The 22,625-nt window shown below is 40.9% G+C and overlaps 2 protein-coding genes across 2 annotated transcripts; both read left to right on the top strand.

The window, feature by feature from the left end:
• Window positions 1–1,979: 1,979 nt before the first annotated feature.
• rab5if (RAB5 interacting factor) lies at window positions 1,980–6,774 on the top strand. Its single transcript, XM_036534091.1, has 5 exons — window positions 1,980–2,058; window positions 2,170–2,325; window positions 3,522–3,625; window positions 4,633–4,762; window positions 5,987–6,774. Exons 2-5 carry the CDS (start codon window positions 2,218–2,220, stop codon window positions 6,026–6,028), a joined length of 384 nt encoding a protein of 127 aa, XP_036389984.1. The 5' UTR covers window positions 1,980–2,058; window positions 2,170–2,217; the 3' UTR covers window positions 6,029–6,774.
• Window positions 6,775–9,872: 3,098 nt separating this feature from the next.
• Window positions 9,873–21,909, top strand: zgc:158828 (probable ATP-dependent RNA helicase DHX35). Its single transcript, XM_036533045.1, has 21 exons — window positions 9,873–9,935; window positions 11,394–11,521; window positions 11,725–11,817; window positions 12,251–12,328; window positions 12,443–12,547; window positions 12,670–12,731; window positions 13,117–13,186; window positions 13,308–13,367; window positions 13,894–14,006; window positions 14,348–14,444; window positions 15,116–15,274; window positions 15,533–15,743; window positions 15,852–15,976; window positions 16,303–16,357; window positions 16,539–16,729; window positions 18,046–18,123; window positions 18,233–18,362; window positions 18,463–18,544; window positions 18,778–18,849; window positions 19,391–19,502; window positions 20,419–21,909. Exons 1-21 carry the CDS (start codon window positions 9,896–9,898, stop codon window positions 20,455–20,457), a joined length of 2,100 nt encoding a protein of 699 aa, XP_036388938.1. The 5' UTR covers window positions 9,873–9,895; the 3' UTR covers window positions 20,458–21,909.
• Window positions 21,910–22,625: the final 716 nt, after the last annotated feature.

Below are 22,625 nucleotides of genomic sequence, written 5' to 3'. Positions count from 1 at the left end.
AGTGAAATAAGCCATCACACGTGCAACGCAACAGCTGAAAGTTACTATATGACTTGAAATGATAACTTGCTTCATGGAGGGGTCCGTCGATTTATCTGGACAGCTTGACGTCTATACCTCGCGTTGTGATATGTAACTATTGAAAAAGCAAGTAACGACGAACACAATTCAGCCAATCAAAGTTTTTCATAAATGTTAGTATTAAGCAACCAGCTTGAAATTCCTTGTATGAGGTAATAGAAAGACTTAAAAGGAAGTTGATTGACACAGCTGCTACCTATTTATTGAGTGTGTTGTTCCCATAAATAAAAAATAACAGCATTTTTTTCCGAAAGGTAAAACATGTGGTGGGCTCAAGGGTCCTTAAACTATCGAATGGCTTCCTTCACAATGTATGTGGAAAAAATAGATTATTCATTGTGAAATGCAGTATAGAACACCATCATAATCTGTTCATGTTATTCGACCCCGCCATCGTATGCCATGTATTAATACTACCATAATAAACTGTGTCTGTCCATTTGGGGCTGTGTAACTACGGCAACTACTATGGTTACTGTACATAAAAATAAAAAACTACAAAATACAAATGCTGTACATTCAAATAAATTCTGAATGGGGGTGAGAGCCCCCTTTGTCTCTATTCATCCTCCTACATGTTTTTCACCACCAGTTGAAACTGTTGAAATATGATTTTAACTCCAGCACAGATCAGTGAATTTCTGCAAGGCAAAATTCAGCGAATCTCCCATGGAGGACAACCTACATCAGCTTTTGGTCCAAAGGGTCTGCTTCCCCCCAATGCTTCTTCTGTTGTAGGTCTCTGAATGCAGTATTTGATCTCCACAGCTGCGTTTGACTTGCTCGCTGAGGATGTGAAAAGGATATTTCACCTGCTCTATCCTGCTAACATCTGGACATCTGAAATTGACTTGCTGTCCTTCAAATTTTAATGACTTAATAACCCAAATTCCATATATCATAAACTTGACCAAATCTGGGTTTACCAACTTAATGATTTCAGGACTGAATTTCAACTTTATGTGATAACAGAATTACATGTAAGATAGCCTACAGATAGTAGGCTTAGTTAAAACATATCCTATGAAATTGCCCAATGGAAGAATATATATGTACATATTATTGTTTTTATTTCTATTAAAGAAACGTGGGAAGATTTTTTCCATTTAGGGTGGATGGGGGAGATACTTAAAAATGTAAAGTTTTGACATGTAGCACTATTATTTATGTGTACAATTATCTTGATGTCTTACCGTGTAGTTGCATTGTAAAATAAAATGAAACAAAAAACACCCACTAAATCTCAGCTAAAATATTATTTATGTAATAAAATAGTTCATCCTATCTGGATCCTGTTGTTTAACATGCTGTCAGGTTGTCTGGTTTTCATCTCTCATTTTATTATTGTAGGCCTAAAATCACGTTTTTCCTTGTTATGTATTCTTAGAATGTAGCAGTGCTTTGTAAATGCATCTTATCCAGAGCAGAAAAAAACATAATGTGCACAGATGTAGGTCGTAAGAAATAAAATTGTCAAAATGAGAGCTAGGTTGTTATTCAGAAGCTAAAATTTATGGGGTAGCTATTTCTGAATTGGTGAGACGGACGAAACAAAATACAAGAATATACTAATATAGTACTTTATCAATAGCTTTTATCTGTTAACATACTATAAACACAATCTGATACACCGGCAGCAATGTGTTTCGACTACCTGTCCTCAGGTAGCGATAAGGTGCGTATAAAACACCTGATTTAAGACTCGGCATTTGACGCCGTTGACGGTCTAAACCGATTGTCGGAGTACTCCAACTGTAGATGTCGCTGTTGCATTTAAGCTACATTCTGCAGTGGTTAAATTGTCCTCAGACAAACACTTATTGGGTTAGCGCGTTAACGTCGCATCTTCTTATTGGCTATTAGGACGAGGTCAATCTCTACAGCGCATGCGTTGAAGACACACTATCCGACATCAATTTGTAGAGTCAGCGCTCAGAAGTGCTTGAATTTCGTGGAGCTTAAGCGTGATTTTTGAGCGTGGGTATTTTAGCAATAAAATTGAAAGGAACCGCTCTGTGAAAGTAATATTTTCTCAAAAAGCGGTGAATGTGTGTGGTTTACTTCAAGGGCTACTGTATCTTTTAAAAGATCAACGTTTCTGAAACGTGTCTGAGACTCGATTTGTCGTCGCGGAGAATGACGAGCAACTCAAAAAAGAAAGAAGAAGTTCATCTCGCCAATGGGGCCGTAAAACAGTCCACATGGAGTAAAGTGTTCAATTCCAACGCCGTATGGGAAGAGAAGGTTGGTATTTTTTGTGTATTGATAAGAAGGTCTGCAGGTTTATACAGCAAGCTGACTCCACACTACACGGCTCTGGTAGTTAACAGTTCAGCCAGGATTAAGTAGATCTAGCTAAGTGACGTTAATGCATTACTGACAGGTTTGAAGTTCGAGACGTTGTCCAGGCTTCGGTAGCTAGTTGGCTAAGTAGCTTTCAGGGTTCCCACAAACTCCCACAGCCACTGATTTTGTTAGATACGTAATTTCACATTTGCAGGTCTGGGTAAACTGGCAAGCCGTACAGCAGTCGAATTCAAAATATGGCAGAAGATTAGCTCGGAAGCCACAGTATTTAACTCTGCTTTTGCTATTCATTTACGCCACTGGCCTATGATTCTGTTTATTTCAGAAGTTCATTGTAGCCGTGATAGCGTTGCTTGCTAAAGGTCCAATTTGTGCGATTTGCCTTTTATAAAGTACGACCTCGCATTCTTCCACACACACACACACACACACACACACACACACACACCCACCCAATCTCCTAATATTGTGCTATATGTAATGCAATAATGACAAAAGTATAATCGGTGTACTTTTAGCACGCTGTTACGCTTGTGCAGTCACCTGAACCGGCGGATTCTTGAAGTTAGGACCGCTAGGCTTGCTATAGAGCAGTTGGCTAGCTAGCTATCTGCAATGTATCCATCTCACAAGTGGAATCGTCAGAGCGTTGTAAAAATGGTAAAATCATTTGTATAAAGGTCTGCGAAATGGTCAGTAGAGCTAGACTAGTTTAATTACTGTGTTTTATTGTACTCTTAATTCAGCAATGCTTACTGATCTATTGCATGTAAAGGGGATAAAGCCTTGCTGCTCATTTCCTCAAACATGCGTGTACCTTGGATGATGACCGTTTATTTATCATGAACGTCAGTTTGTACAGTAGGATATGTTTGGTAATTAACAGTAGGTTGTTCAAGTGGTGGAAAGAAGACCAAGAAAAGGAGAAATGGAAACTAAACATAGTGAAGTGAAGAATATGGGGCAATGTAAATGTAAAAGGGGCAGTGTTCCATTCTGTTTGCCCCAGGACTTCTCAAACTTACAATATCGACTAATTTCCTCTTCTCTCACCTGACAGAAAGGAACATTGGAGCCTGATTCACATAAGACACGCTTGACTGGAAAACAATCTTTTTGTTTTTTTTTTACAGGATGAATTCTTAGATGTAATTTACTGGTTTCGGCAAGTCATAGCTGTTGTCCTTGGAGTGATTTGGGGAATTGCGCCCTTGAAAGGATTTCTGGGAATAGCTATGTAAGTATCACGTTTTGGTGTAAACAGACTTTCTGTGGACATAAAAAGGTAACCTAATTTACAAATTTAAAGCATGCGCAGATTGGTCTTTTTACAACTCGCATATTTTGTACTGATTTTAGTGGTATGGTGTATTGGTATTGGTAATGATTAAAATGCGTTTGGTCGCTTTGCACTTCCTGTTGCTCTATGACAGACTGTCTGCAGTGGAAGAATGCTGTTGTAATCTTTGAGGGCTGGTACAAACTGTCTTTTGATAAGCATCTGTGTTAGACCTAGAATCAGCAGATTTGTATAAAAAAAAAAATCAAGGAAGGGAATCATGTGGTATTGTACAGTCCTGGGACTGTAAGAGCAAGTGCATGCCCCGCTCATAGGTAAACCTGTTGGAGTGCTGTAGTACAGTATGGCATAGATGTTGCTGTCATATGCTGTGTCTTTCCCCATTGCTGCCATATCCATTTGCATGAATGGGTTTCAAAATTTGCATTGTCTTCTCCACTCAGTAAAAAAGACCTGTTATGAAAATGTTACATTGTGCATTCTACAATCCTTTGTGAAAGTCTGAATTTTCAGAGAATGACCACAGAATTTGATGGTCATGTATGAATCAAACAGTGATTTATTTATATAACCTGCACAAGTTTTAGCCAATGTGTGGGCCTTAGATCTTGGTTGATTGGGTACTGTTGTACTGATTGACTTTAGTGGCTGCTACATGCAAGAGGGAAAAAAGGTAGAGTTCAGTACCTTAGCTGTTGCTTAGGTTATACTGCCATCTGACTTTCTCCACTGACTTTTGCAATACCACTGTGTTATTGTTATGGTTGTTGCCTTGTCATATATTTTGCCAATACATAGTGGATATTGTTAAGAGTATTCAGTGATTACAAAGTACAGTGAAATAGGAAGTGATGTCATTGTGCCTTTTATTTGGTATGAAATAACTCTCTGAATGAGGGTGTCTGGAGGTACGGATTAAGAAAATGCCATCTTTGTTTCACCAGATTCTGCATCATCAACGCTGGCCTCCTGTACGTATACTTCAGCAGCTTCCAGCAGGTGGATGAGGAGGAATACGGGGGAACATGGGAACTAACCAAAGAGGGCTTCATGACCTCCTTTGCTTTATTCCTGGTACCTACTCCTCTCACATATACATTTTTCAATGTGATTAGAATGAAATGGATAGTGAGGTGTGATTTGTCTAAAGTTGATTTAGGTGATATTTAAGTGATGTAAGAAATCGATGGCTATAAACATTTAGTGAATCGTGAGTTCCTATCTCAGAATCAGGAGGTTTAATTTTTAAGGTTTAGTACGTAAGAACCTAAGGCTTATGAATGGCTTTGCAACCATGGAGTTGATTTTGCCATCAGGACCAAGTTCTTGCATGTCAGAGCTTTTAAATTGCTGACCAAGAAATTCATAGCTTTTGTTACTTTATAAAAGGAGTTGCTATTGAGGGCTGCAGATAACCAATGAGAAATGAAGAGGAAATGAAAACATCCCAGAAAAACTAAACTTTTTCAGAGTGAGAAATGTTAGTTTGTGTTAAACTTTTGACTGCATGTAATAACATTCATGTCGTATTGTGACAAGTAGAATGTTTGAGAAATAATTTAGTGCTGTAAGAAAATGGTCTTAAAGTTTTCTAACTACTGTGTGCAGTGTTGTTAACAGGGAAAGGTTAATATTTATCTCACAAATTCAGCCAGGAATATTTATTTTCTTAAGCGTAGGAATAGAAAATATTTATAGGTCACCATGCTATTAAAATTTAAAGAACAAATATGGTGCAACTTTTTGTACTTCATTGTTACATAAGATATAAAATAGGCACATCAAAAATGTTTTTAATAGTAATTTTGTATTAAAAGGAATGTAAATAGCTTTAAGATTGAAATTTGACACTCTGAACGGACCTAGCCTGATTATCACCAAAAGATGTTGTTCGTGCAGAGCCAGTTTAATGGTCATTTATAAGGCATTGTTTTAAATTAGTGATGTGATTTTTTAATGTTTGGTGAGTCCAACTGAATTTCTCCTAAGGGCTCATTGTCAAATTTGTGGATTTTTCCCAGAAATCTTGGGAACTATGGGTTTTTCTATAAATGATGTGCTTTACATGCAAACAGGCTAACTACTGACAATATTTTTCAGAGAAAAATGGTATTTAACATACATCCCATACTATGTCATATCTTACACGGAAAGGATGTGTTTTAATACTTTACTCAGTGAACTATGAAAATTACATGGGTGCTTAAAGTAAATAATGGAAATTTACATTTCTCTGTCTGCACTGTAGCAGTATAAAAGAACATGCTACTAAATGTAAGGTTTTCTCTTTCTTCCTAGGTGGTGTGGATAATATTTTACACTGCACTACATTATGACTGAAGAGCTGTGAGGAATATATTTTATCCGGAGGAGTATGGAACATTTTAGTTGATGTAAGGATGAGAACTTTTGAAATCCAAGTTGTGTGTTCTGTTACCAGCAGCGCACATAATGCCTGGAGGAATGCATGATGGGTACTTGACAATGAGTGACTTTCCAGACTGGTCGTGCATCAGATTTTTAAGCTAAAACTGTCCTGTGCACTGCCATGGGTTTTTTATATCTTATAAATAGCATTGTATTAAACTGGAGAATATAACTATTTAATACTTTTTTTTGTTTTGTCTCAAGTAGCTTCCAGATCAAATCTTACCAGCTGTTTGGATCTTAATTTAAAAATCTGTAAATTCTGTGCAATTTCCATTTTATCAAATCCAAAATGTATTAAACCAATTTATTTGTATTTTCTGTTATGTCTTGTTCAATTAAACATGCTTTCAGTATTTTGTAGTAGATGAACTGAGAAAATGAACCTGGGGGATAATTGTAATGTTTCTATGTAATAACCAGGGATAGTAACATTAATTGAAAGGAGTTCTGGGGAGCTTAGAGAGATTGCATTTTCTGATTGATGTTTTGGGGGAATTTGATTAAACATGGGCTTGATTTAGCCTTTTTCAAATTCAATTTGTGTTGATGTGCATCGTAATTAAGTTATGTTTGTATCATCTGTAGTCCCTTAGCTTACCTAGCTTCCCAACCCTTGTCCTGTGGACAGTTTGTATGAGTGTTTTTTTTTTTTTTTTTTTTTTGTTCCAACTTTCATTTCATTTTATTGAGCTGTTAAATTCTTACTTGGATTTGACATCTCTGGACAATCTGCTGTTAACCCACAGAGGGAAGTTTGTTGGCTGCGCTGGATATAATTCAAATATACAAGCAGAAATGAAATGCAGTGAACGATAAGGCTAACGTTTATATGATTTATGAAGAGTTAAGGCCAGTAAGGTACAAATTACAAGCAGTATGTTTATTATTTCTAACTGACAAACAGAGTTGAGTTTGCACATCTGCCATATGCATGACTATACAAATATTCAGTATTACTTGGTGGCTGTCCAAATAAGGTATTCAAAATGAATAAATAAAAAATATGGTATATACAGAATCAATTTTTCTAACTCACAAATGTCTTGATAGCTTTAGCCCTTTATAAAGCACTTCTACATGAAAATGTAAATGTGTACGAAACCATAAATTACATAGAATTCATTACCCATAATACTTTCAGTGGAACTATACCTGATGAAAAAGCCTTTATCCTGTCTTTGAATTGATACTTTATCAAAAACATCTAAATTTCTTTCAGCGTATGCACCAAGTTAGTCACACTTACAAATTAAATTCTCCATATTTTAGTACATACATTGCTACACAATCAAGTCTGCCTAAGTATTTATGTCAGTACAATGCCAGCCAGTAACAACTTTGAAATAAAATTTTCTTTGCATACTAAAATGACGAAACAACTCGGAAAGAAACATAGGCTAATATTACTCTGGAATAGTGCCAAGTATGTGTGTGGTAATGTGGGTAAAACTGTACCATTCATAATCGTACTCTGGTTGCACTGTTTTTGCAAACGTGTATATACTGTCAAGGAAAATATATGACTTGTGCATGTGAGTAGCTTGGCCTGCTTGCACGCTGAGAGTGTTTTTTCTGGAGATGCCAATCCTGAGTGGCAGACATATTTTGTCATTTGTATTCACTTGTTTTTTGTGCATATAAGTAATTTGTCATTTTGTAGATGGAATATGTTGTTATAGAAATCATGTGTTTTTGTAGTATAGCTACATTTGTTATAATCACACTTTGCAGATGAACTGGTGAAAGAGAGGCCTGGCAAAGCTACATGTATGTGCATACACATAAACATGTGCTGATGTGATTGTATATCAGGAAAGATTTAGTTCGATTCACTGTCAGTGTGAGTGGAAATGAAACCTAATAACACTACACCATAAAGCCAGTGGCAAAAATTAAATGCATCCCCATATTTTTATGACCTTTTAATACATTAGTAACCATTTCAATGCAGCTAAATTTATGCTGCATTGAAAACCTTTATTCAACATGAAATCATTCACATGAACTGAGCCAAGTTGCAGCTGGCTACGATGAAAGAAATCGCTACAGGCAGAACATGATGCAATGTATGTGACTGAGACAGGACAGACTATTGGTATTAGGGAAGTGGGAGGATTTGCTACAATTCAATGTGACAGGAAACTTGCATGGGGAATAACAAAAAAAATGGTTTAGCTATTTATTGTATAGATTGAATGGTTTTTGCTAGCCTTTGAGTTGAATTTCTTTTCAACATCTGAAGAATTCATCCCTTACTCATGACCTACTCGACTCATCTGCTGATCCAGATCCTAGTCGTCTTTCTCCTGCACCGCAGGCAACTGTCTCCTCTCTGAGCATGCCTGTACAATGGAGCCACTGCAGCACAACCACAGTGCTGATTGTTGGCTGGTCTACAACTTCACAAAATTCCAATGTATGTCTTGTCCTTGACATCTTGACACCACTAGCAACTTGTAATGGCTCACATTTGTTTCAAAATGCAGGCATAGCCTCCCCTGTCTGTTCTGACTTCCATATGGTAGAATAAGCTTTCTACAGGGCTTAGGATGACTGTCACTGGCCATCTCTCATACCAGACTGAAGATACTCTTCTCCAGATGACATCTTTATACCTGAAGTATTGACTTTTTATAGCAATAGTTTGACACTAGCTGTAAAAAAATTGATTATTGAAGCACTTACCCTGTATTTTCATTAAGGCATCAGTTATTGCAGCACTGTGTGCTGTATTTCCACTTGTTCTAATGGACACTTTGGTCTCACATTTTCTGCATTATTCTACTGTTGTGCATGTGACCATATGCACTTAATGTACCTTTGCTTTTTAAGATGCTCTGGTTCAGAGTGACTGCAAAAACAATCATTGTAAATGTTAACTGAGAAAAATGATCCGAAGCACAGAAGTAGTAACAGTGTATTTGCTGTTGCTAATTTAACAAAAGATTAATATTAAAATTAAGGGGATTAATGTAAAATTTTACACCCATGTATTGTGTTTTACAAATAAAGATTATTATAACTGTTTCAAACATTTTCTAACATTACAGCATAGGCCCACTCTTGTATTATTTTTTATTTTATCACCTCATTGTAACTAACACTGTATGCCACCCTAAATCTCCTTACTTTTCTTGTGAAGTACTTTCCCTTGTTTTGCTTTTCTGTCTTTTTACCATGGAAGGGGACCCCAGTAGTATCAGGACCAGAAGTTGATGCATTTATTGCCCCTTCTCCTATGTAAGTATGAAATACATACATGTACACATGAAGCAGAATCTCATATTCACTCAGGTATTGTTGCTGTTGCACCTGTCACTTACAGGGTGCTCTTTAAACGCCAACTGTATGCCAAACTGATACTCCTTCTCAGTTTGTTAATTGTTTTGTGTTGTGCAAAGGTTGACTTAATAAATTAGTACTGACTCACTTACAGGAATTGAATGGATAGTAGATACCGCGAATTTCTAGATGCCCCAATATCTTTCCTTGTTTATGTAAGCACAACGAATATGTTGTCTATAAAATATGAATGTTCGGAATGTTTGACTTAATTTCCCTTTGGAACAGATTATAAAACCCCTTTGCTTCTTTTAGAAGGTAATTACGAGACAATTCCACTCCAACTTCATATCCAGCGGCTCTGCAAACATGGTACTTTCTGTTACTGACGATGCTTTGCAAAAAGACCTTCGCGGTTCTCCCACCTTCTCCGTGTGCGTTTGTTCAAGGGAATCGGATTGAATAAAGTTCTCAAAATATGACGTATGAGTTAAGATGGCGGCGCCCCTGCCCACGATGAAGTTCTGGAAACCTGGTGAGTGTATAATCCGTCACCGAAGAATTAGGAAATGTTTTTGAAACTTTAGGAGAGTGTTGTATCAACTCTCCACACACGACAAAGTTTTGGTAACTTTAAGGGTGCTGCAGATTTCAGAAAGTGTGATTAATTGCTACCTACCGAGCTAGCTAGGTACGTTGCATTATTTGCCATTAAGCCGGCTTGCTGTGCTGCTCACCTATTAGTCGGTATGGACCAAGATGCCTAGCAGACTGCAAGGAAATAGTCAACCAGTTTATTTTGGTGCACTCTTTTCATCACCGCATGATTTAGCAGGGAAAGCTATATACTGATGCTTGAAAAATAAAGGAAATTTGCCCTTATTTTGCCCCTTGGCCCAAAATATCAAGCTAGCTGCGCAATTGCAAGGAAACCATTGATGTCTAGCCAAAGCTAGCGAACAGGAGAAAAATTCCGTGTTTTCGTCTTAATAATACATATAACTAGCTAAGTATTTATTAAGAGGGAGACCTATCTTTCCTCACAGCATCAGAAACAGTTTTCGACCTAATGGTTTTTCTTGAATACCATGCAATTGCGACTAGCATCAACTAGCTAGCTTGGATGCAGTTTTGATCGTATGTTCCCTATGCCAGTATGGCCGCGGCTACATATTTAAAGGTGGAATATATTCCAGGAATTTGTTTCGAAATGTAATAGCTCACTTAGAGAGACCGTTACAGTTACATGTAGCGAGTTATAGCAAGCTTCTTAAGCGTAACATGGTGGGGTGAAGCAGATTGTATAGTGCAGTGGACTTTCTCAACAAGCCAAAACATCCTAAGGCTATTCATTCTATAATAAAATGTGACGTCAAATAAACAAATAACCATGCCATCATAAAATCATAGGGGTTTTGGGTGAATATTTGCACGGTGTCCCATATGGCCACATCAGACGCCTTAATTCTCACGCTATTACAGTGCGTTACACCCAGACATAATAATTTCAACAATTTCAATTATCTTTTTTCCTTTATTAATGTTTGCTCCAAGATGTCATTTATGTAATATACAGCTGGCATAGGCAACAAGAATGCAATGTATGAGCCCACAACCAGCCTCCCGCCAAAAAGTGGTTTGTTTGTTTGTTTATTTTCAGAAAACCTTACATTTGCTTAAGTATGGTGATTTGATTAAAGTATTTTTGGCCTAGCTTGTCCTAGTCAGATGTGGATAGCTGAGATGCAATTTGAACTGAGGGCAATTTGTGAGCTTTCATGTAGCGTCTCAGCTTCTGCCATACTTTTGTATTGTGTTTTGTGGTGTTTGTCTCATGGCTATTATCACAAGTCCCTAAGCCAGCTAAAACAACATGATCTATGTCAGCTGATTGTTTACTGACTTTGTAGAATGTATACGTTCTCTCACCTGGAATTTATTGATGTGTGTGTTTAAAGTTGTTTTCTAAGGTTGACATTGTGTTTTTTTTCAGGATCAGAAGCCCCTGGGGTTTCAGAAGAGCGAGAGCTGACCACTGAGACATCTAATTGTCCCGTTATTTACAACCCTCACACCTCACTGTCCATTGAGAAGCAGCGACAAAAACTTCCAGTCTTCAAGGTAGCTGAGCCACTTTGCTGTTCCAGAGTAGTTGGGGTGGGGCGGGTTGGTTAGAATTAGCTGAAAATCTATCTATCCTGCATATTTTAAAGTAGAGTATATAGTATTACTGTTATGTGAATATGTATTATTGAGTTATGAAGCCTAGGTTCTATTGAAATGGAAAGGTCACTCACACACTTTGGTCCCTGTTGTGGTTTCAGCACAGAAACCACATCCTGTACCTGGTGGAGAGCTACCAGACAGTGGTGATTGTAGGGGAGACAGGCTGTGGGAAGAGCACCCAGATCCCGCAGGTCAGTCCAGCGTCCACAGGTTCTGTGAAACATGAGCCACAGGAATTTTTGTGATTCAGTTATTCTTTCTCTGTCTCTTCTTGGGTTTCTCTCTCAGAGGAAGAGAGACGTAGAGCATGAGAAAATTACATTACATTACATTATTGTCATTTAGCAGATGCTTTTATCCACAGCGACTTACATGGGTTACAGTTTTTACATGTTATCCATTTATACAGCTGGATATCTACTAGGCAATTCTGGGTTAGATGCCTTGTCCAAGGGTACATCGGCAGTGCCAATGCCAAAGCAGGAAATCGTTTAGGAGCCCTGCCCATTAAAACTATGCTATACTGCCGCTCCAGTGTAGCATTGTGGTAATTACGATAACTGAACACACCAGATTTCTAGCTTCCTCCTTTCTTCCTCATCTCCTTCTCTCCACCTCCCTCAGTACCTGCTGGAGGCTGGATGGGCAGCGGAGGGCAAGGTTATTGGGGTGACCCAACCTCGAAGGGTGGCTGCTATTTCAGTAAGTCAACCAGTAATTTATTCCCTTGTCACACAGAACTTTGCTGGTGGAATGCTGATGTTTTTTTCACAGTGTGTAGTCTTACATCATGTGGCCCCACTCTCTCAATCCCAGGTTGCCAATCGTGTGGCAGAAGAACGTGGTGCCCTGCTGGGCCATGAGGTTGGCTACACCATCCGCTTTGATGACTGCTCTGACCCCCATGCCACCCGTATAAAGGTACTGCAGCCTTATCTTACTGTTGTCATGGGTATCGAAGCCATTATCGTTGCTGTAGTTAAAACAGTGTGGCAGAAAATGTGATCAAAATGGCTGACGTTGTTGCTGTGTTTCCATCTCAGTTCCTGACAGATGGTATGCTGGTGCGGGAGATGATGGCTGACCCCCTTTTGAAGAAGTATAGGTAAAGCCCGGTTGTTTGCAGACACAAGCTCACCCATTACATTACTTATGTTATTTTCATTTAGCAGATGCTCTTATCCAGAGCGACTTACACAGATTACAGATTTATCCATTTATATTACTGAGGCAACTGTGGGTTAAGTTCTTTGCCCAAGAGTACAACAGCAGTGTCCCAGCGGGGAATTGAACCAGCAACCTTTCGGTTATGAGCCCTGCTCCTTACCACTATGCCCTGGAACACCTCATGTAGTATGAGTTTTGAGGTGTGTGCCACAACACTGAGGAGGTGTTGTCTCAGGGTTCACGGTTAGCTTGGGATGCATCGTGCTAGTTCCGTCCACCTGAACCAAAGGTCTGTTTAGGTCAGCAGTGTTCTCTCTCCACAGTGTCCTGATGCTGGATGAGGCACATGAGCGAACCCTGTACACAGACATCGCTATTGGTCTGCTGAAGAAGGTGTGTTGATGTTGCCTTTGTTTTGCAGTCTAGCCTGCACATTGTCTCCTGAAGCACACCGCAGTGAAGTCATTTCACTTGGTACTCAAATACTGTATGTCCTGTCTCTCTTCTTCATCAGATTCAGAAAAAACGGAGAGATCTTCGACTGATAGTGGCTTCAGCCACACTGGATGCGAAGGTGATCTGTGTCTTATACAGACAGAGATGAATATGGATATCTTCAAACCTTAGCAGCTTTTATGGCCTGCAGTTCTATCTCATTAGCTCTTAAGAACAGTGTTTGAAATATAGTAATGGCCCTGGTTGTTGGCAAAAGCCACCAGATACTTTCCCTCATGCATAAAAGAGGCGTACACAGTTTCTGGCAGTCAGCAGCTTAACCGAGTGTGCTGACAGCTTTAACTTTAATGAAACGTTGTGTGATGTTTCTGAATTTTAATTAGAGTGTTAGGGCATATTTTGTGGAAACTGTTTGTGACACTCATCCTAGTCTTGGCCTGCACATAAAATCTGATGAGCCAAAGGAGTGCATTTGGGTTTATTGTAATGGAGATTTCTCATCAACAGCTGATGAAGATTTCAAAGGCAGTTAATGAAAAGCATGTTCTTCATCATTATGTTGTTGAACCGAACAGGATTACTTCACCGCTTCTCCTCTTGAAAGCATGGCGTACATCCTAACAGTGTGCTCATTTCGCTTGTAGAAATTCCAAGAGTTCTTCAACCTGAATGAGTCTGGAGACCCCAGCAAGGACACCTGTGGTATTCTGACAGTAGAGGGACGCACCTTCCCTGTGGATGTGTTTTACACAGTCAGGTAGGCTGCGTCACCCATCAAACCCTGCGCAAGAAGTGCATGTATCAACAACATGGTTTAATAATTTTCTCTTGATTCCATTCAATATCTGCTCATGATACTACTTCTAAAAGTAGTTTGTTCATGGTTAGAGGTGTTCTCATGTGGAAATGATGCTTTGTGTGGAGTAATAGGCACAGGCAGAAGGGGTGAAGTGCAGTCTAATCAGGCTCATGGTTTGTTCTGAGATCCTCCCGCATATGCAGGGGACCAGCTTGTTCTGACTTGCCTGTGATGGGTGCGTATGTGCACGCAGTCCAGCCAGAATGCAAATTGTTTGCGGTTTTTCCCCCTCTTACCAGCCCTGTTCCGGATTATGTGAAGGCCACTGTGGAGACCGTACTGAAGATCCATGAGACTGAGGATGACGGAGATGTTCTAGCCTTCCTCACTGGGCAGGTATGTATATGTGGCAGCCTAGGGCCAGAGATCCCCTCCATTCCCACAAGCCTCTTCTGGGATTACTGCACACTGTGCAGAATAAATCTGCAAAAAAAGATCTTTTTTAGATTTTGGAAAAAGGTCACCTTATCTGAACCATTGGTTATTCTTGTTTGGATGAAAAAAAGTCATACATATTTCATGTGCAAGGTACTGGCTCTTTATGAAATGTTTGCCAATGGAAAAACTCACAGACATGAAGGAATTTGAAACTATGTATTCTTTAGCTCAGGGATGTCCATACACTTTCCTGGGGACTTCTTGCTCAGTCAAACCATCAATTAATAGTCAATCAAAATGAATCAGTCAATTAATAGTTAATCAGTCAAGGTAATTGCATTTAAGGGCTTCCATGATGTTGTGTTTTAACAGACAATAGGTTGTGATCAGTATGTATGCTTGCATGACTTCTGGACAAACACAGTTATTGAATTGAGAAACTTCAGTTTTCAAAACCTTTACAGTTGTACTGCGGTATGTTTATGAAATTTTTAAAAAATTTGTTGAAGATCTGAAAGGACTCCTGCAGGAAGACAATGTATTTGCAGTAGGTCAAATCTGGGGTTTGCTGATGGACCAGCCCTGTGTTCCTGTGAATGACTATTGCCATGTAAACATGTTTTCTGCAGGAGGAGGTGGAGAAGGTGGTGTCCATGCTGGTGGAGCAGGCCCGGGCTTTGTCCCGCTTTGGCATGAAGAAGCACCTTCGTGTCCTACCCATGTATGCTGGCCTGCCCTATGCCGAGCAGATGAAAGTCTTTGAGAGAGTGCCTCCCACAGTGCGAAAGGTACATAGGCGTTAATTCAACTATCTGAGACTTGCTCCTTATTGTTGTAACTGACCTGACATGGCAAAAGAGTACTCTGCACAATTTACCACAAAAATTTGTTCTCATTATAGATACACTGTTTATGGAAATGTTTATCTGTTATACATTTTTTACCATTCTCAATTCTGTTGCGCCTGGAAAGTATAATTGTATACATTAAATATGAAAATATGCAGTTTCTTCAGACATTGTTGACTGTTTCTTTTTTGGGTCCAGGTGGTTGTTGCCACCAACATTGCAGAGACCTCCATCACCATCAACGGAATAGTGTTTGTTATTGACTGCGCGTTTGTCAAGCTGCGAGCTTACAACCCCCGAACGGCCATAGAGTCCCTGGTGGTGACCCCCATCTCCAAGGCCTCTGCCTGCCAGAGGGCAGGCCGAGGGGGACGCAACCGCTCCGGGAAATGTTTTCGCCTCTACACAGGTACAGCGGTTTGCTTGGTGCCACCATACTGGGGTGGTGTAAGTGTGTCTCACGATGTTGGTGGTGTTGTGTGTGTTCACGTTCCTCTCTCTTACTGTTGCGTGTCAGAGGAGGACTTCGAGAAGTTGCCTGCTTCCACGGTCCCCGAGATGCAGCGGACCAACCTGGCTCCTGTCATCCTGCAGCTGAAGGCCCTGGGCATCGACAATGTGCTTCGTTTCAGCTTTCTTTCAGTGAGTCTCAGACTTCCCTGTGGTCCCTCCCTGGACTTTCATGGCTAACCCTGCACTCCATAATGATTCTTAATTATCACTTGCATCCCCACAAGACATTATGGGAGAGACATAATCACAGTCAAGCGGATGAGTTTTTTTCTCTTAAACTTTCCATGTCTTTGTAGGACAGCAGATTCTCTGCCTCAGTAAGAAATAGCCGTTTCACATCCTGTAACTCTGTATGCAAAACAGGTGGCTTCACTGACCTTTTCTAAGTTCAGTGTTCCATCTGTAGAGGTGGAAACATTGTGCTCAGCTCTTGATGGTTACTCCATGTGTTTCAGCCTCCACCTGCTCAGTCCATGGTTCAGGCACTGGAGCTGCTCTATGCCCTTGGTGGTAAGAAGCCTGCCTTGCACTGGGATCAGAATCCATTTATGACTTTGTGAGCTTTCCCACATGGCATTCGACTTCTAACCCAGTAGCATGTACTGGGAGGGTCTGATAACAATCTTTTATACTTGAAATCAGACCTGCCTCGATGTGTATGTTCAGGGCAAGCTTTTGCCTCCCTCTGCAGGTTTAGATCAGTATGGGCGCTTGACTGACCCCATGGGTGTGCACATGGCTGAGTTCCCCCTCAGCCCCATGTTTGCAAAGATGTTGTTGGAATCCGGGAACTTCGGCTGCTCCAAGGAGGTTGTGACCATCGCAGCCATGATGCAGATCCAGAATGTCTTTGTGGTGCCACCCAACCAGAGGAAGGCAGCCGTGAGTATTTGGCGTTTGCAGTGCTGGGTGGTGCCCTGTCCCATATTGCAAATGACAGTGATCTTTGCGTGTTTGTGTGTGTGTGTGTGTGTGTATGTGTGTGTGTGTGTGTTAGAGGGTCGAAGGTCCCGGGGAGCTTCATCTCCCAATATACCTGCGTGGTTCCTCACAGTGATGCTCCTCCCACTCTAGAACGTGGGGTGCAATGTGGTCAAATACATCGGTAACCAATCAGTGAGCAGCATGTGGCTACTGGCATCACAAGCCCATCACGTGTTCTGTGAATCTCAGACTCATGAAGGCAGCAGGCTGTTTTGATCGTTTCATGTTATGTGTCTGTTACTTTGGAAAGACATTACTTGGGTTATAAAATGGCATGCCTGACTTCTGATAGAATTTGTTTTTCATAAACAGGCTTGCTGAATCTGTGCAGTGTACTTTCTTTAGAATACTTGTGTCGCACAGTGAGGCACAGTTTCACATTGCCACATTGATGTTTTCTTTTTGTTGGGAAGCACCATTATAATCAAGCTATCTGGCCGTCAGTGTAGACTCTGCGTCTCCTCAACGCAGGCGGATGTCTATCCTCTAGTTCACACTCTTCTGCATCTACAGCTTCTTCTCACTACTACTCTCTGATCTAAAAAAAAAAGGCAAGCACTTTTTTTAAAGCCCCATCTCCTTTGTCTCTAACCATTCACCTCACTGACGTTTTGCACGTCCAGCCAACAAGTTCAGATCGCCATGTGTCCACCTGTCTGTTTAGTCTTCTGCTTGTTGGTCGTCATGACTTAAAACATGCCCTTACGACAGCATGTCTGCGTCTGAGGTCAATGTTGTCTGAATATTCCACCCAGAATTGATGAGATCCAAAAAGCCCAACCCAGTCCAAAGTGGAGTGCATTAGTGTGGTCCAGAGTTGAGCTGACAAAATATGCTCTTCCTCATGAAGGCATAGCGCACTAATGCAATTTTTGGCTTTAAACTTTTAAATTCCTGGCTCAGGCATAATCTTATGCAGAGCAAAACGTGAGGCTGCCCACTTGCAGGGATGTATTCAAGACACAAAAATAATGTACTCCTGCCCTCTGTAAGCAGAAACATGGTCACTCATCATCCCATGTACCACAGAGGATGTCTGTCCATCTGGCGTTCTGCCTTGGTCATTGCTGTCTCTCTCCATGGCATTGGTGTGCCGAGTCTGTCTGTGCTTGAAAACCTGAAGGTCCACTGTATCCATTGTCCCCTCTTTGAAGACCACCATAGTTCAGTCTCTGCCAGACTGCTACATTGTCTGTTTGTCTGTCTCCCCGTAGGCTAAGGAGCATAGGAAGTTTGCTGTGGCCGAAGGGGATCACCTCACCATGCTGAATGTTTATGAAGCCTTCATCAAGGTAGGGGGCGGCCTCTTGAGTCAGGAGGGAGTGTCATGATCTTGTGGGAGCACAGTGCCGTAAATGAAGGTGTCCTCCTGCTCCCCTTCCTCTGGTTCCTTCACCACAGCACCAGAAGAGCTCCCAGTGGTGCCAGGAGCATTTCCTCAACTACAAGGGGCTTCTCCGTGCGGTGACGGTCCGGGAGCAGCTTCGTCGTCTAATGAATAAGTTCAAGGTGCCCCGAACTTCAAGTGAAGGTGGGTCCACTGCTTCTGTAACACGTTTGTCAGCCAGAGGTAGAACTGGAAGAGTTGTCCTTTTCTTTGACCCACCTACGTGTCCTGTGTGGCCCCCCAGGTGACCCCGATGTGATCCTGAAGTGCATCGTCTCGGGATTCTTTGCCAACGCGGCCCGTTTGCACCATTCTGGGTCCTACAGGTGAGCTCTCTTGCCTGCTCCAGGTGGTCGAATCACTGCGATACCTGTGATGTGGTGTGTTAGCCGTGTCATCTCCATTTAAATGCCTCCGGTGATCATTTTTAAGTAGTTTTCATTGCGCTGAGCTCACATTTAAGGCCTTGAGGGTAATAGGCATGCTCACCTCAGAGACTGCCCTGTTGGTGACTGTCTCCGCTACTGTGCTGTTTCTAACACTGAACGTTTTGCCTCAGGACTCTCAGAGATGATCGAGAGCTGCACATCCACCCCAACTCTGTCCTATATGGAGAGAAGCCTCCAAAGTGGTAAGAAAGGCAGCCTGTGAATGGCCCTCTCCCTGGGAACAGTGTCCCCCCCTACAGTTTGTGTTCTTACACAAGCTCATACCTGCAGTAACTTAATCAGCCAACAGCTTACCCACTAACTGTGCTGATTTAGAAATAATGTGCAGATTTATAAGGTGAGGTGAATTTGAGTAAATAAATAAGTATATAAATAATCACATAAAAATAGACATGAATAAATTCTGTTGAGTTTGCTCTAAAGGCAGAATGAGGTAATGAGCCCTCAGCATAATCTATCAGTGTTTTACTATTCTTCAACAAAGAAGCAGTGTCTGCAAAAGAGAATGTAGAATAATGTTTTACTTTGTTTTGTTTTTTTTTTCACATTGAATGCTAGAAATTCTGAAAGTGAATCCAGTCAGGGAGATGAAAGTAAAGGAAAGTAGCTGCTTTGGAAAAGATAGGAGCAGATGTCAGTGTGACACCCCCTCGCCCCCGCTTCATTTCCTTTGGTTGTGACACTAGTGTTCGTTGAGTTGCACTGAGCCGCTCTTGTCCTCAGGGTGGTATTTAATGAAGTGGTACAGACCTCCAAGTACTTCATGCGTGACGTGACTGCAGTCGAGTCGGCTTGGCTGGTGGAGCTGGCGCCACACTTCTACAAGCAAGCCAAGGTAGGGGCTTTAACAGGGATAAGTGGTGATCATTTGATCCTGCGTGTGAGATATCTGCTGTAGAGGGGAAGCACCCCTTAGTTTGTCTGAGGGAATGTCTTCCAAAATCCCAAAAGTCTTAATTCTTAACGAACACGTGATTTGGCACTCCTGTCTTCCTCTCATGGAACTCATTGAAGTAGCATGAGCATAATGTTATTGCTCACAGCATAATCTTATTGGCTCAGTGGTAACACATTGATCTGCAGCACACTCTTATTGGTTCATTGAAGAAGAGCATACTCTTTTTGGCTTGGGAACTCTCATTGGCTCATTGAAGTAGTGAAATGCTGAGCTGTTCATGAGCAGAACTGGAGGACATGGAAGAGGAAAAAACAGCAAAACTGAAGTAGAAAGATCAAAACTGAACAATTGGTATATTCCATTGAGATGGGAGGCCAGGGCAGCAACTTATGGGACCTAGGGAAAAACAAGGAAATGGGATCGGGACACTAAGCTTCTGTTAGATATACTCATTAATATGCTTTTGAGACACAGGGTCTCATTCCATTTTCCTCAGTCATAAAATACAGAACATAAGAAAAGATGGCCTCTACCTCCACTTGAAGTGCACACGAATCATTCTGACAGTAGTTTTAAGTACATTAATCCAGCTTTGAAGAAAATCCTTTTTGGGACAATGGAATTAAATGCTGCTCCGCTGAATATATTTAGACGTGTTGGAAGACAAAGTTCGCCCTCTTTTTAATCTCTTGCTTCCACCTGATTGCCATCAGTAATGAGATTAATTTAACCATGTTCATGGGTGAGCGTTAGAGTGCCTGAGCTGAACTGCATGAAAAAGGGGCCATAAATACAAAATGTTCATGCCTCTGGAGGAAGCGCAGCTCACCCGCCCACTCTTATGTTCCCTCAGCACGGATCGCTGGGCAGCAAGAGATCCAGGGTTATCTGATCTGGACGCCCCGCCCCGCAGCCCCCGCCCCCCCACACAGCTGCCGGTCACAGGGGCTGCGCCCGCGGCAGCTGGAACAGGTCGTCGCTTTCACCGCTGGCGTGTGGCAGTGAGCGTTGGCGAGCCGTAGAAGGAGCGGTGTGGGGGAAGCGGGGCAAGCGAACCAAAGAGGAGCACCGACACTGTGGCCCATCCGTAGTGTACATAGAGATGTATTATATATTTATTCCCTCACATCTTCGCACACCTGTACATACAAATGGGGCAGGCTCTAGTCCGGCCACCCCTGTTGGCCAGATGTGGGGCCCCCCCACCCTCGAGTTTATTTTTTTATTCCTTTTAAGTCATGGCATGATGCAGTGCACAAGGGGGAACGAGACAACGATTTTTTTGACGGACCCAGAGGTTTTTAGAAGAGCAGTGTGTTTACTTCCAGAGCTTGAGAATCCAGGTTTTGTGGCCTTAGATTCAGTAATGTTGCCATATTAAGTTTTCTGTCTGTGAATACTGGAAACCTAAAAATAGAGGCATCAGGCGTGCTTACTCACAAAGGGTGTACTGATGTTTTTTTCTGCCCCACACATTTCCAGAAAGGGCACTTTGTGACCATGTTTTTCAGTCAAGTTCTGTCAGTCCATTTTTATAGCTCAGATTTAGTGTGCTAGAACCATTCTGTGCCAAATGGAACCATAATGGCCATTTTAAATGTGAAATTTGCTCGTTCTATAAAGTGTGAGTCCAGATTGAACAGAAAAAAAAAAAAACCCTGTCGTGCCAAGTTTTCTGCAGAAATGAGTTACACCAGTGCATTCAGAAAGAAGCAAAACCAAAAGGAGCCAGATTTCTATCTGTTTTAAACCACTGCTCCTGTTTGTCTTGTTGACTGTAGGATCAAACATTATTTAGATCATTAGCACAGGACACTCTTTAAAAGTAAAATTCTAAAATCTAGATACCTTTTTAGATTTTGCACTGTTTCATCTGGGTGACCACCTAGTTTGTGCATAGCCTGATAAAAAGCTTTCAGTAAGAATTAAACCCTGAGTAACAGGCTTCTGAGAGCAAGATTAAAAGATTGAGCCATTGTATTCCACCAAAACCTGCTTTCATTTCAGTAAGGTTACTGTTATAACTTTATTGGTAAATGTCTGCATGGTGATATATTTAATAGCGTCCTTATTAGGCTAGATTTAACTGTTGCTGAGCACCACAGAAGTACTAAGGTTATGTGCAAACAAGTATACAACCAAATATTCTTGCATGTTTAAGAACTCGAATAACACCTGAAGATTACGTCTAGTCTTACGTTGAAGTAGTTGAATGTAAGAAGATGTACACTCGTATATATATTTTAACCTGTACTCAGCCTGACTGTAGTCTAAGTTCTGAAGTATTCCCTCAGCGAGACATCTCCCAAGGTCTGTCCAGCACATGTGAAATAAAACTGAAAGATCATGCATTGAAGAAGTTGTTCTCTTGGTGATGTTGTTTTTTTCCCTCAAGCTGGAATAGTGGATATAATAATGTGTAACTGATCTGCAAATGTAGTGTAAATGCACATTAATGCTACATATATTATTCTGGTAGGTCTAACTGTTGAGGGACAATGCTTAGGAAGATGAATGTATCTATGACATTAATTTGCCCAGTTTTGATGGAAGTTGTGTTTTCTCATTTTGAAATTCCACACCAAAAATGTTTGGCATTTATGGAGACAGTTCTTATAAAACAGTCATATTCACTATCAGTTCATGACTCATTGCAACACCTACCAAGACTCAGAAAACAGGCTTCTGAAGGGGTGGGTCACTGACCACACACCAGCGTGGAATTGCTTTAATGGTAAAGCACCAATGTTCATTAATGTGGAAATTTCTAAACCCACAAACATTCTTTTGTCATTCAATGTTATCTGTGTCAAATCAAATTGCACGCCTACCACAGACACGCTACATTTTTGTAATGTTTAGCTAATCGTAGGTGCTACCTGTGGGTTTCCGCTAACGTTTGAAATGGGCGATACTTTCTTTTTTAAAGTGAAAATATTGTAATATACTATTAGATGTATATTTACGTTAAGTTTTGTGTCAGTATTGTACAATGCTGGTTCTATCATTTGTATAGATTGGCCAGTTTGTGCCAACCAACGAAGGTGCGCAAAGCCAAAA

The sequence above is a fragment of the Megalops cyprinoides genome, chromosome 7 (genome assembly GCF_013368585.1).
Source record: "Megalops cyprinoides isolate fMegCyp1 chromosome 7, fMegCyp1.pri, whole genome shotgun sequence".
NCBI classification, from domain to species: Eukaryota; Metazoa; Chordata; class Actinopteri; order Elopiformes; family Megalopidae; genus Megalops; species Megalops cyprinoides.
The sequence above is the reverse complement of the archived record's forward strand: the minus strand, read 5'-3'. Positions and strand labels throughout refer to the sequence as shown.